Source organism: Nerophis ophidion, linkage group LG19 (assembly GCF_033978795.1).
Source record: "Nerophis ophidion isolate RoL-2023_Sa linkage group LG19, RoL_Noph_v1.0, whole genome shotgun sequence".
NCBI lineage: Eukaryota > Metazoa > Chordata > Actinopteri > Syngnathiformes > Syngnathidae > Nerophis > Nerophis ophidion.
The window spans coordinates 10,645,239-10,659,799 of record NC_084629.1 but is presented as its reverse complement, the minus strand read 5'-3'; the positions used below and the strand labels follow the sequence as shown (position 1 = coordinate 10,659,799).

The 14,561-nt window shown below is 40.8% G+C and overlaps 1 protein-coding gene across 2 annotated transcripts in view; it reads right to left on the bottom strand.

Moving 5' to 3' along the window:
- igsf3 (immunoglobulin superfamily, member 3) overlaps positions 1-14,561 on the bottom strand; it is a 370,516-nt gene that overhangs the window by 91,359 nt on the left and 264,596 nt on the right. For both annotated transcript variants that reach the window (XM_061879134.1, XM_061879135.1), the window contains exon 6: positions 7,870-8,289. In XM_061879134.1, coding sequence (XP_061735118.1) covers positions 7,870-8,289 — 420 coding nt within the window. The remainder of the gene's footprint in view (positions 1-7,869; positions 8,290-14,561) is intronic.

The window sequence follows — 14,561 nt, the reverse complement described above, 5'->3', positions numbered from 1 at the left end:
TCTGGATATATAAAAATGTGTATTTACAACATTTATAATATATACATACTATGCAAATATAATTAGTTTTTTGTAGTGTGCTTCTGGCCGATGAAAAACGAGTCATGGACCACAGACCCTGTGGCCCCTGTGCCGCACTTTGGGCAATAAAGCTGTAGAAGCTAACTGTTAATGACCACCTTAGTCTCAGAACCGTAGTGTATTTGTTCATCCTATGGTCACATATGGGACGCGGGTTGTCTTATGTCAGCACCGGAAGTCATAAAATCAGCTGTTCACCTGGCAGATTTTTTTCCGGGATGAATAGGGAAGTCCTTTTAGCTTATTTTATCATATATTGCTGCCTTTGCACCTGTCAATGTTTACTTTTGTATGCACATTAAATCAACAAAAAATCCTGACTTTGGAGCAATGTTCACGGACTCTTGTATTTGGCTCTCTATTAATACAGTGGTTTTCCGCATTGGGGACCATGATTTCGGTCGTAACTTGTTCACCGGTCCTCGTATCGAAGGTACTTTTCCTTGTTGATGTCTCAAAAAGGCATGCACGCACGCAATTCTAAAGGTAGTGTCGGTGTTCAGCTATTTTATTTATTTAGATAAAATAAGATCGACTTTTACATAACACTACACTCATAAATTTTGAGACAGATCGATAGACAGATGGATAGCCTGCCCCCCCGAACTATTTTTTTTCAGCCCAATGTGGCCCGGAGTCAAAACATTTGGACACCCCTGGTCTAAAGAAATCAATAGCAGCAACAAGAGACACTCTGTTCTGTTCATGAAGCTACATTACGCTCTCTCACGGTGAAAACATTGATCAACCGAGTGCGGCATATTTGTAAGGACAAAAGTGAACTGCGGCACACTTAAGGACACCAATAAAACATATCCACAGTCTCTAATATAAGGCTAGTAGGGAACTATTTAGTATTCATTTACAGAGTAAAGGTGTAACATTCAGACCCTTTCCACCGCAGGAACTTTGACAGGAATTTTCCCACAACTCTGATAAATGAAATACCCTTTTGCGTTTCCACCAAAAACTACACAGGTAAATAATCTTCTGAAGAAAATAAATAAATAAATGGGTTGTACTTGTATAGCGCTTTTCTACCTTCAAGGTACTCAAAGCGCTTTGACACTACTTCCACATTTACCCATTCACACACACATTCACACACTGATGGAGGGAGCTGCCATGCAAGGCGCCAACCAGCACCCATCAGGAGCAAGGGTGAAGTGTCTTGCTCAGGACACAACGGACGTGACGAGGTTGGTACTAGGTGGGATTTGAACCAGGGGCCCTCGGGTTGCGCACGGCCACTCTCCCACTGCGCCACGCCGTCCCTCAAAATATTTAGTTCCTAATAGTAAGGTGGTACTTTGGAAAGTTCCTGTCGGAACTCTAGAGTGGGCGAGCCGTGTGTTTCCCACCTAGGCCTTCAGTGATGTCCGACTTTAATGAATACCTCTCAAAATACGTTGTATTGTACCATATGTCCCGGCAAGAAATCTGCGTTCAAAGGACTCCGACTTATTAGTGATTCCCAAAGCCCCAAAAAAGTCTGCGGGCTATAGAGCTTTTTCATTTCGGGCTCCAGTACTCTGGAATGCCCTCCCGGGAACAGTTCGAGATGCCACCTCAGTAGAAGCATTTAAGTCTCACCTTAAAACTCATTTGTATACTCTAGCCTTTAAATAGACTCCCTTTTTAGACCAGTTGATCTGCCGTTTCTTTTCTTTTTCTTCTATGTCCCACTCTCCCTTGTGGAGGGGGTCCGGTCCGATCCGGTGGCCATGTACTGCTTGCCTGTGTATCGGCTGGGGACATCTCTGCGCTGCTGATCCGCCTCCGCTTGGGATGGTTTCCTGCTGGCTCCGCTGTGAACGGGACTTTCGCTGCTGTGTTGGATCCGCTTTGGACTGGACTCTCGCGACTGTGTTGGATCCATTATGGATTGAACTTTCACAGTATCATGTTAGACCCGCTCGACATCCATTGCTTTCCTCCTCTCTAAGGTTCTCATAGTCATCATTGTCACCGACGTCCCACTGGGTGTGAGTTTTCCTTGCCCTTATGTGGGCCTACCGAGGATGTCGTAGTGGTTTGTGCAGCCCTTTGAGACACTAGTGATTTAGGGCTATATAAGTAAACATTGATTGATTGATTGATTGATTGAAAATACCATAATTTATTTCACCACATGAGCATTGCTGGAGAAATACTATACAGGAACACATTTACGCCCTACTGGGCATTGAACCACATCAACAGTATACAAAACGGGTTATTTTCTGGCACATTTAAAAAATCATTTAAAACGCATCAGCAATTAAAATATATACCTGATTTCTCTGCTTGGCTTATGCAACTTCTGGTCAATAAAGTTTGATTCAAAGTGCATAATTTTCAAATATTATATTTACCGCCCTGACTACATGATGGCGACAAATACACATGGAACAACGTTAATTAAATGACAAGCATGACACACTTTAACAACAAGAGTTTGCAACTTTTAGTCGTGACAGAAGAGCGACTGTCAACAACTTGCAATCTGATTGGCTATCGCAACTGTCTATCAAGTCTATGTGTTCTCAAATTCATCCGCTTATGGTCCCGATGAGTATCTAATCACAGGACGTGTAAATGTCACGTTCAACGTGAGGCCATATAAAAGACCTTACTGACAACAACTCGTGATCTTATTGGCTATTGCAACTGTCTATCAACTGTATGTCCTTGTTCACTTAGAGTGCGCGGATGCCCGCATTGTTGATTCTGAAAGTGTCTGGTAGATTCGGTACAACATGGCAGCATAAGCTAGCTGAATTCTGATTGGATACAAACTAAAACTAAAAACAACAACACTGGAACAAGTGTAATATGACATATAGAATACCAATAATGATAAATGTTGAAGGAAAAAAAAAATTACTGTCAGAATAATTGTATCTAAGTTATCACAAAACTTTGTGTTTCCATGAGTTCCCGGCGAGGAGACAAAAGCTGTCTTTGATCTTACCAAGCAAAAGGCTTGCAAAACTCCACTGTGTACGATGGGAAGCGACATGAAGGTGTCGGTTTCTTTGATCTATTGCAGGGGCGCTCACACTTTTTCTGCAGGCGAGCTACTTTTCAATTGACCAAGTCGAGGAGATCTACCTCATTCCTATTTATAATTTATATTTATTTATTTATGAAAGAGACATTTTTGTTAACAAGTTAATGGTGTTTAATGATAATACAAGCATGTTTAACACACAGATTCCTTTCTTTCATGAAGACAAGAATATAAGTTGGTGTATTTGATTCTGATGACTTGCATTGATTGGAATCAGACAGTGGTGCTGATAACGTCCACATTTTCAAATGGAGGAAAAAAAAAGTCCTCCTTTCTGTCCAATACCACATGAAAGTGGTTGGATTTGGCATCTCATTTGTCCAACTTGCATACTCGTTTTTAAACACTTTGTTATGAGAGTAGCATATGTGTGTGGCCCTTTAATGTCTGGCAGCAGGTGAGTGACGTCAGTGAGAGTGCGGGTGGGCAAGCAAGTGAGAAAGCGGTCGCTGAGGGCGGGGGAGAAATACATTGGCATCAAACTCCGTAGCTTGCTAGCTTGTGCACACTAGCTTTCTGAGACTCTTATTTTGTTAGCACAGGCAGGATGAAACAGGTCTTTTATGGTGAAGACAGGAACTGTGCTGTCGGTCTTTAGAGTTTTGACAGTAGGTACGGAGTCTCTAGAAATAAAATGTGTTTCTCTGCGTCCGCCCTGTTAGTGATTTTTTTCTTAAATATGAGCTCGCAGCAGCCAGCGTCATCTCACAAGATCCTCGGGTGCCGAGAATGTCAAACAACTGACGAAAGTGAAGTCTTGGTATGATTGATGATTGCTCATTTTTATGTCTATTTTTTAATGCCTGGCTTGAGATCGACTGACACACCCTCCGAGATCGACCAGTCGATCGCGATCGACGTAATGGGCACCCCTGATCTATTGTAATCCACAGGAAGATCTTGTCTTGACCCGAGATCTACAAAGCGGAGAGAAAGCAGGACCTGACGCAAGCTCCAGGCATCTTTTCTTTGAACTGTTTTGTGACCGAGGGCAATGGCTGTTTACGACCCCCTCTCACCTTAGAAACAGCTGTTGCCATGTTATCAGGGAAAGTCCAAATAAAAATCCTTTTGTCAGAGCGTGGTGGAAGACTGTACAAGAGTACAGCCCAGGGTGTCTCTCCTCATTGAGCTAAATTGAATCCTGTCTCTGTTTAATTCCTTGCTTCCTGTCCGCTTAATAGACGCCATTGGTGTTTGGACCTGACATCTTCCTTTAATTATGGTCATGATTTCTGGTTATGTTAGGTCAGCAGAGACGGCAAAATAATAATAATGATAATGGATTAGATTTATAACGCGCTTTTCTATTGTTAGATACTCAAAGCGCTCACAGAGAAGTGGGAACCCATCATTCATTCACAACTGGTGGTGGTAAGCTACATCAGTAGCCACAGCTGCCCTGGGGTAGACTGACGGAAGCGTGGCTGCCACTTTGCGCCTACGGCCCCTCCGACCACCACCTATCATTCATTCATCATTCATTCACCAGTGTGAGTGGCACCGGGGGCAAGGGTGAAGTGTCCTGCCCAAAGACACAACGGCAGCGATTTGGATGTCAATAGGTGGGAAGCGCACACCACTGTGTCGAAGGCTGATTGGTTGAACTAAGTTGGGGCTATCCTACAACTTTGTATTTGAAATTCCAGCCACCTTTACAGTATGCGAGACAACTTGTCTATTTCTTATTTCTTAAGTATTTCTATTACAAGGTACATGACAATGGAGAGAAAAAATTAACAAAAAAAAAACTTTTGACTTTACAATAAGTTTTCTGTGTGCTGAAGAACGCTGTTTAATGGAACTGTCTTGCAGTGTTTTTACTCAGCCATAGTCTTTAAATTAGTATGCAGTTTCATGATGTTTATGAACTTTTACAAACTTCATTTCAACATGCAAAGCTACTAGAAGTGGTCAGCTTCTATTTTCTCCGACATCGTTGTTTGAGAATAAGAAAGTACGGTATACCGGTATTAGTATAGTACCGCGATACCAGGTAAAACAAAGCACACGCTACCTTTTCTATCACATCCACAGGAGCCCGCATTCTCCTTGTCTCCTTCGACAAATGGACGTTTTTCAGTAAGTAGAATCACAGCTGACCCGCACAATCGAACGTTCTCTTGCTGTCTGAGAAGTGTTGTATCCCAAATAGCTGCAATCGCGCGTTTCCTTCTCTTAAATATTCAAGTGGACGGCGTGGCGCAGTGGAAGATGGCCGTGCGCAACCCGAGGGTCCCTGGTTCAAATCCCACCTAGTACCAACCTCGTCACGTCCGTTGTGTCCTGAGCAAGACACTTCACCCTTGCTCCTGATGGGTGCTGGTTGGCGCCTTGCATGGCAGCTCCCTCCATCAGTGTGTGAATGTGTGTGTGAATGGGTAAATGTGGAAGTAGTGTCAAAGCGCTTTGAGTACCTTGAAGGTAGAAAAGCGCTATACAAGTACAACCCATTTATTATTTATTTATTTAAGTGTGATTTCCAAAAGTGTAGAATAATGAGAAACGCAGGCATGTCTGGATGACTCGCCTCCATTTTTCCAGGGGTTAGCTCCGGTTGTTATGAAACTAGCTGTGGCGCGTTCTTTCTGACGTCACTTCCTGTGAGGAGTGCGGTCTGTCTGACTTCACTTCCCCTCCGAACTCAATTTGTAAATGATCAATGACCAAAAAGTTTTATTTTGGTTTCATCTGACCACATGACATTCTCCCAATCCTCTGCTGTATCATCCATGTATCCATTTCGGTATAAACTCAACTCGTCGTGTTTGGAGGAAGAAGAATACTGAGTTGCATCCCAAGAACACCACACCTACTGTGAAGTATGGGGGTGGAAACATCATGCTTTGGGGCTGTTTTTCTGCTAAGGGGACAGGACGATTGATCCGTGTTAAGGAAAGAATGAATGGGGCCATGTATCGTGAGATTTTGAGCCAAAACCTCCTTCCATCAGTGACAGCTTTGAATGGTTGACCAAATACTTATTTTCCACCATAATTTACAAATAAATTATTTAAAATTCCTACAATGTGAATTCCTGGATTCTTTTTCCACACCTCTCAGAGTTGAAGTGTACCTATGATGAAAATTACAGACCTCTGTCATCATTTTAAGTGGGAGAACTTGCACAATCGGTGGCTGACTAAATACTTTTTTGCCCCACTGTACCTTACTCTCCTAGATATCGGGTCTTGAGACAAATTCCATCCTATGACTTGTTCGCTCGCTCCTAAATTGGTTCTTCAGGTACCACAGGGATGTTCTTCTTACCTGCATCATGAATTATGTATTGTGCTGTTGAGCCATACAAGACTGGACTAAATTGGGCCGGTGTGTATTTGTGTGTCTATTTGTTGTTTAACTTCAGCCACTAATTGGGCTGTGTTTTCTGCATCTGTGTGGCACAGAGGTGCAGTGCAGGTGATGTGGACAGTGTAATGCCTCCACAGAGGGAACAGCAAGTTCAAGCTCTCTTCATCACACTTTCCTATGCTGAATCCACGGCCTCTGTGCCTTGCCTCCCCCATCTTCCTGCCTTCTTCCACATTCTTTCTTCCTGTGGGATCTTCAGCCATCCATTAGGAGACCCCACCCTGATGTGCACATTAATGCCCGCGTCTGCACGCACATTCCAATTAGTAGCTAAACCAGAGAGCAATTAGAGTGAGCAGAAATCCTCTAAACCCGGGGCGTCCAAAGTGCGACATGGGGGCATTTCATGGCTTGCAGCTTGTTTTTTTTTTTATTAGCCCATAGCACATTGTAAAATATAGTGGGGCAAGAAGTATTTAGTCAGCCACCGATTGTGCAAGTTCTCCCACTTAAAATGATGACAGAGGTCTGTAATTTTCATCATAGGCACACTTCAATGGTGAGAGACTGAATGTGGAAAAAAAATCCAGGAATTCACATTGTAGGAATTTTAAAGAATTTATTTGTAAATTATGGTGGAAAATAAGTATTTGGTCAACCATTCAAAGCTCTCACTGATGGAAGGAGGTTTTGGCTCAAAATCTCACGATACATGGCCCCATTCATTCTTTCCTTAACACAGATCAATCGTCCTGTCCCCTTAGCAGAAAAACAGCCCCAAAACATGATGTTTCCACCCCCATGCTTCACAGTAGGTATAGTGTTCTTGGGATGCAACTCAGTATTCTTCTTCCTCCAAACATGACGAGTTGACTTTATACCAAAAAGTTTTATTTTGGTTTCATCTGACCACAAGACATTCTCCCAATCCTCTGCTGTATCATCCATGTATCCATTTTGGTATAAAGTCAACTCGTCGTGTTTGGAGGAAGAAGAATACTGAGTTGCATCCCAAGAACACCATACCTACTGTGAAGCATGGGGGTGGAAACATCATGCTTTGGGGCTGTTTTTCTGCTAAGGGGACAGGACGATTGATCCGTGTTAAGGAAAGAAATGAATGGGACCATATATCGTGAGATTTTGAGCCAAAACCTCCTTCCATCAGTGACAGCTTTGAATGGTTGACCAAATACTTATTTTCCACCATAATTTACAAATAAATTCTTTAAAATTCCTACAATGTGAATTCCTGGATTCTTTTTCCACATTCTGTCTCTCACAGTTGAAGTGTACCTATGATGAAAATTACACCTCTGTCAACAATCGGTGGCTGACTAAATACTTTTTTGCCCTACTGTACCTTACTCTACAAGATATCGGGTCTCCAAGTGTGTTTTCAGTATGACAAGAATCAGCTTTACCTGGTTGCAGGACGCTGATTCCGAGCAGGTTGGAAGTGCGGTTGGCCACTCTGCTCCAGCTGTTGTCGTAGTTCTTCCTCCACAGGACAGCGGTGCACTGGTACTTGCCCGCCTCGCGACGTCCCGCCCGTGTCACCGACAGCCAAAAGTTGGTGTTGGAGTGAGAGCGGTCCACGGTGGTACGGGTTCCCAGTCCCAGCAGCTGCTCCCCCCACTTCAGCGTGCCTTCTCGGGTGAAAGTCACCAGCTCCTTGAACCCGCCCTCGTCGGCCGCCTCCATGCCGGCCGGTATGAAGCGCCAGGTGACGGAGGTGGGGACGCGAGGGTTGTGGCGGGGTTTGACCAAGCACAGGAGCTCGAAGGAGTCGCCGAAGGTTACTGACGGGGTCCGTGACGAGGCTGAGACCATGAAGGAGGACTCTAGTGGGGGCAGAACAGAGGAGATGACGATTAGACGCAAGAATTCATGAAATGTGTCAGGCTCGCAGCGAAACTTACTCAAATAAATAAATCACAGTCGAGCAAAAACAATTTGGACGCACTTCTGAATCGCTGCACACAAAAAGGTGAACATCTGCCAAAACATACACCACTACTCTGTCACCTTTCACTATTAGACAGTTTTCGTGAAAAAGTATCTGATGTGAAACACAAATTCTCCCTGGCTATTTTTTATTTTTTTTAAAGCAGCTTGCAGCTAATGATGTTTCTCCGTACACAGTGCAGAGCCGCTCCCTTAAGCTAATAATATACACCTCTATGAGAGCAAACAAACTGCATTTTGTTGTATCTTAAGTAGGGTTATCACTGGAGGACGAGGCTAAACTTGTTACACAGCGCAGGCCTCAAACAGGCATGTTAATTGCTAAGCTAAAATAAAGAAGTGCTTAGTAAAGTTTAAGAAGAGTAAATAGAAGCTCTTTATAGCAAACAGTATCAGTTATTGACATGAAACTAAGTAGTCGGATAAGAGTTTAATGACAAATAAAATAACAACTGTTAATGCAGGATATTTAAGTAGGGCAGATCAATCTATAAATTGGTTGTGTAGACATCAGGGGTAATATTAGAATATGGTCAATAATAAAGTGCAAAAATGAAAGGATTTAAATGAGTACTTGTTGTCGAACAATTGTAAAAGAGAATAAGGAACTAGTTCAAATATTGCTTTGATATTGAAATATCAATACAACTATAAGAACACTGAAAATTGTACAGTTAATACATGTAATCAGTATCGGTATCGGTATTGGCCGATCTTAATCATGAATGATCGGTATAGGAATGGGCAGTATTAAATCGGAATATCCCGAGTAAAATTGCTACCACCTGTACCTTCGGGGTGGTTAGCTGAATCACCACATAATTTAGTGCACACTTTTAGGGGATTGGCGAGCTAATGTCTGTAAAGTTTGAGCAAAATTGGTTAAAAAACATGGCCTCCCCCAAGCAAAGAGTCTCTGATTTGAGAAAAGTAGTGTCACGGCACTTACGCAATCCCGCTAGTCATGTGCTGGGAGCTCTGCCGGCACCTCCGCTAGAAGCGCCCCTGCCCCTCGCCTGCGAAGCTGCAGGCAATCACAAATCAACGCAGCTGGGTCTGATGAAGACGGACAGCATAAAGACCAGCGGACCTGAAGATCCAGTGCCGGAACGTAGTTCACTCCTTGTAGTAAGCATCCTCCTGCATACGTGCTCTCTCTCTGTGCCTTCCCTGTGCCCGTGTCTTATGTCCTCCGTGCTCCTTGTTTCCCGTGATCGAACAGTGTGCCTCGACTTCCCTCTGGATTCTGGACTGCCTCCCTTGATCCTCGACACCTGCTATGACACGGACCTTCTTGCTTCTCTCCAGCCACTGACACCATGCTTGCCTTGCCCATGAACTGCCTTCTCGCCTTGCCCCTTTGGTCTGACGAAGGATTCATCCAACACGCACTTACAACAAACTCTGGTATTGTTAGCTCGACACACCGTCTTACACCATTCACTTTTAGTAGCATACACACTCCACCATTTCATCAACCTCGAGTCCAATAAACCTATTAAACTGATCTTTGCCGTGGTGGCGTCTCGTTCCCATGTCACATGTAACAAGTGTGTAGGTAAAAAATGAGAACATTCGAGTAAATCATCAAAAATAAACTTAGCTTTGAGAAGAATTGTTAATTACTGATAACCAGAGGTGGGTAGAGTAGCCAAAAACTGTACTCAAGTAAGAGTACTGTTACTTTAGAGATTTATTACTCAAGTAAAAGTAAGGAGTAGTCACCCAAATATTTACTTGAGTAAAAGTAAAAAGTATGTTGTGAAAAAACTACTCAAGTACGGAGTAACTGATGAGTAACCTGTTTGTTTAATGATTACGGCAACAAATAATGCACAAAAACATAAAAATAGCAATGAGCAAATTCAGAGCCAGAAATATCTCTTAAGCAACTAAAACAATAATATATATTAAATAATAATACATTAAAATAAAAAAAGGCAAATTGAGCCACAATAACTTAACAGCACCATAGGCTCAGTAAGCATTCATTGATTGATTAAAACTTGTATTAGTAGATTGCACAGTTCAGTACATATTCTGTACAATTGACCACTAATTGGTAACACCCCAATAAGTTTTTCAACGTCAATCAATTATTTAATAAATGACCAAGTCGAAGTGATCTACCTCATATATACATATACATACACACACATCATATATATTAATATGTCCAGGGTGTACGCCGCCTTCCGCCCGATTGTAGCTGAGATAGGTGCCAGCGCCCCCGCGACCTCAAAAGGGAATAAGCGGTAGGAAATGGATGGATGGATGGTTATATATATATACACACAGTATATAACTTATATTTATTTATTTTGCCCTTTTTGTTGACATGTTAAAGGTGTTTTAATGAATATACATGCATGTTTAACATATATATTCCTATCTTTCATGAAGACAAGAATATAAGTTGGTGTATTACCTGATTCTGATGAATTGCATTGATTGGAATCAGTAGTGCTGATAACGTCCATGTTTTCAAATGGAGGACAAAAAAAGTTCCTCCTTTCCGTCTAATACCACATGAAAGTCGTTGGTTTTTGGCAACTTATTTGTCCAGCTTCTATATTCGTTTTTATACACTTTACAAGAAATACTTTGGCGGCAAACTCCGTAGCTTGCTTGCTTGTTTGCGCTGGCTTTCGGAGACTCTTATTTTGTTAGCGCAGGCGCGATGGAGCGGCGCTTTTATTGTGAAGACAGGAACTGTGCGATCAGCCTTTAGACTTTTGACGGGAAGTACGGTTGAAATAAAAAGTGTCTTTTTTCCTTTACACTTTTGATTGATTGATTGAAACTTTTATTAGTAGATTGCAGAGTACAGTACATATTTCGAACAATTTACCACTAAATGGTAACACCCCAATAAGTTTTTCAACTTGTTTAAGTCGGATTCGACGTGTGACGGTCATGTGACTGCCTGCCTCTGTTTGATTGGTCCAACGTCACCAGTGACTGCATGTGATTGGTGAAACGCAGGCATGCGTAGGTCCTACTTTGAAAAAAACAAAACAAACATTAATAGATCGATAAAAAAAAAAAAAAGTAGCGAGTAACGACCTGAATGTACATGAATGGAGCGGAGTAAAAGTAGCGTTTCTTCTCTATAAATATACTCAAGTGAAAGTAAAAGTATGCTGCATAAAAACTACTCTTAGAAGTACAATTTATCCCAAAAGTTACTCAAGTAGATGTAACGGAGTAAATGTAGCGCGTTACTACCCACCTCTGGTGATAACTTTGTTTTTGCTGCTCATTTTATAAAGATGTATACATGCAAACCAATAGAAGTGGGACTCTTTGGGCTCCTCACGATTCCATTATAATTACGATTCAGGAGCTACAATTAGATTAAAAATCGATTATTGATGCATCTTTAGTTTATGTATATTGATGCAGTATTATATTAATTACTAATTTGTAATAAGAAACAGTCAAATTAATTCCCACATTTATTAAATTATTGAAAATTTGTCCAAAACTGGATACTAACTGCCAGAAAGTAAAGGAATTGGTCGGATCTCTCGGTGAGACAAACTTAACAACTGTCTGCATTACTTTAGTTACAATAAATACATCGATTATCGACTATTGACGTTTACTAATCGTCTCGACAATCTTCCATGTCCGACTTGCGATCTAAAAATGTATTACTTCCCCCACCTCTACAAACCAACAGATGGCGCTAAGTGGCTTATCGCTCAGAACATTTTAAGACAGTGGAGAATCAAACAGTCTGCAAGGTAGGGATGTAACAATATAAACACCTACACACATTACCACAGTCATTATTATCACTGTATTGTTGAACGTGCTCAAAAAGTATTTATACACACACACTAAAATATTTTCACCAAGTTTTTTTAACAACTAAAATAGACACACACTGTTAAAACATTTTGCACGTTTTATGTTACTAGCGCTTCACTGTTTCTGTCAGGTTCAAACACTGATGACATCTATTAAACAGACAAAGCAGCAAGGAATCAAACAGAGACAGAATAATATTTGGCTCAATGAGAAGAGCGTGTATACCTGTACCCTTGTACAGTGTTCCACCACGCTCTGACGAAAGATTGTATGTCTCCTCTTTTATTTGGACTTTCCCTGATTACATGGCAACAGCCGTTTCTAAGGGAGGGGGGGTCGTAAATAGCCATCCCTTTGTTACAAAACAGTTCAAAGAAAAGGTGCCTGGAGCTTGCGTCAGGTCCTGCTTCCTTTCCGCTTTGTAGATCTCTGGTCAAGACAATATGTTTCTGTGGTTTACAATACATCAAAGAAACCAACACCTTTGTGTCACTTCCCATCCTACACGGTGGAGTTTTACAAGCATTTTGCTTGGTAAGATCAAAGACAGCTTTTCTCCTCTCGCAGGGCGAGCTGAACTCAATGTAACACAAAGTTTTGTGATAACTTGGACACAATTATTTTGACAGTTTTAGTCTTAATATTTGATCTGTTTTAAAGGCTAATCCTATGTTGTGCTTAATATTGATTTGTACTGTATCACTTAAGATTTATTTGAATAAAAAGTGCATACAAATAAATCTACTATCAATAATTATTTCTGGCGGCCGTTGTGGCGTCCTACTCTGTTCAGTAGTCCTTGAACACACCGTTAAGACACCTTTCTCGTATTCCTCTGAGTATAGAAGGATCACTCTGTATTAAGAGAGCACAGCTAGTAGGTTATATTAGCACAATTAAATATCATAGTTGCTCAGACAGTAAAGTGTTTATATCATTTTAGATTGAGGTATGTCGTTTCTTAATTGGAAAAGGCGTAGATGTCCCTCGTTTTCATTTTTAAAGTTTTTTTAAAGTGCAGTTATGAATCAAGGTTTTTTTTTTAATCAATTAAAATTGACACAGTAATACTAACTTACGTTACTAAATGCTACGGTATATGATTTCATTTGTCATTGCAATTTAAGAGGTATTTTATTGACATTGAATGATGACATGATTTTTTTTTTAAATATTAAAAGTATTTTTCCAAAAACAGGTCTTCAAAAACAGGCAGCGTCTTATATTCCATTGTGGTAAATACAGGAATAGTGACTTTTTTCGCATTTACATGACAAATAACTATGATGAAATGTTACAAAGCAACAAAAAGCCTCCTAGACCTGATTATAGTTCAGTTCCCAGAATCTGTATTTGCTATTGTTCCAAGACAGAGGTGTCAAACTCATTGTAGATCGGGGGCCACATGGAGAAAAATCTACTCCCAAGTGGGCTGGACTGGTACAATTACGGCCTGATAACTTAAAACTAAAGACAACTTCAGATTGTTTTCTTTGTCTAAAAATAAAACAAGCACATTCTGAAAATGTACAAATCATAATAATGTTCTTTTTGTTGTTTTTTTACACTTACATGTTACGGTTAATAGTATTTTACATTTATTTGTCGTTATTTATATTTTCTGGATAAATCATGTGATAATGTTGATCAGTTAACTTATTGGTGTTAATTTTCAATCTATGAAGAAAAAAAAAAACTACACTTTAGTATAGGGAACATATTCTAAGTGACAAAGACATAGTTAAGAGTTATTTGGACACCTGGGGAACATATTGTAAGTAACAACAACTTAATTTAGAGTTATCTGGTTAGGTGATTGGCAACACTAAATTGGCCCTAATGAGTGAATGCGAGAGTTAATGTTGTCTTTCTATTTGTGTTGGCCCTGTGATGAGGTGGCGACTTGTCCAGGGTGTATCCCGCTTTCCGCCCAAATGCAGCTGACATAGGCTCCAGCACCCTCCGCAACCCCAAAAGGGACAAGCGGTAGAAAATAGATGGATGGATGGTTAGGGTTGTTGTATAATAAGGCCATGCAGAATAAGGCATTAATAAGTCATTAATATAGACTAATTAATAGCCAACATGTTACTTATTTGCATATTAATAAGCAACTAATTAATGGTGAATATGTTCCCCATACTAAAGTGTTAGCAAAAAATAATATCTAAATTAAATAACAGGATATTATTTATGTAGTTTTCTCATTTTCCTTGACTGGTGCACTAACATCATGTAGTTTATTTTTTTTACATATGTAGCATCATCTACAACAGGGGTCACCATCCTTTTTGAAACCAAGAGCTACTTCTTGAGTACTGATTAATGCAAA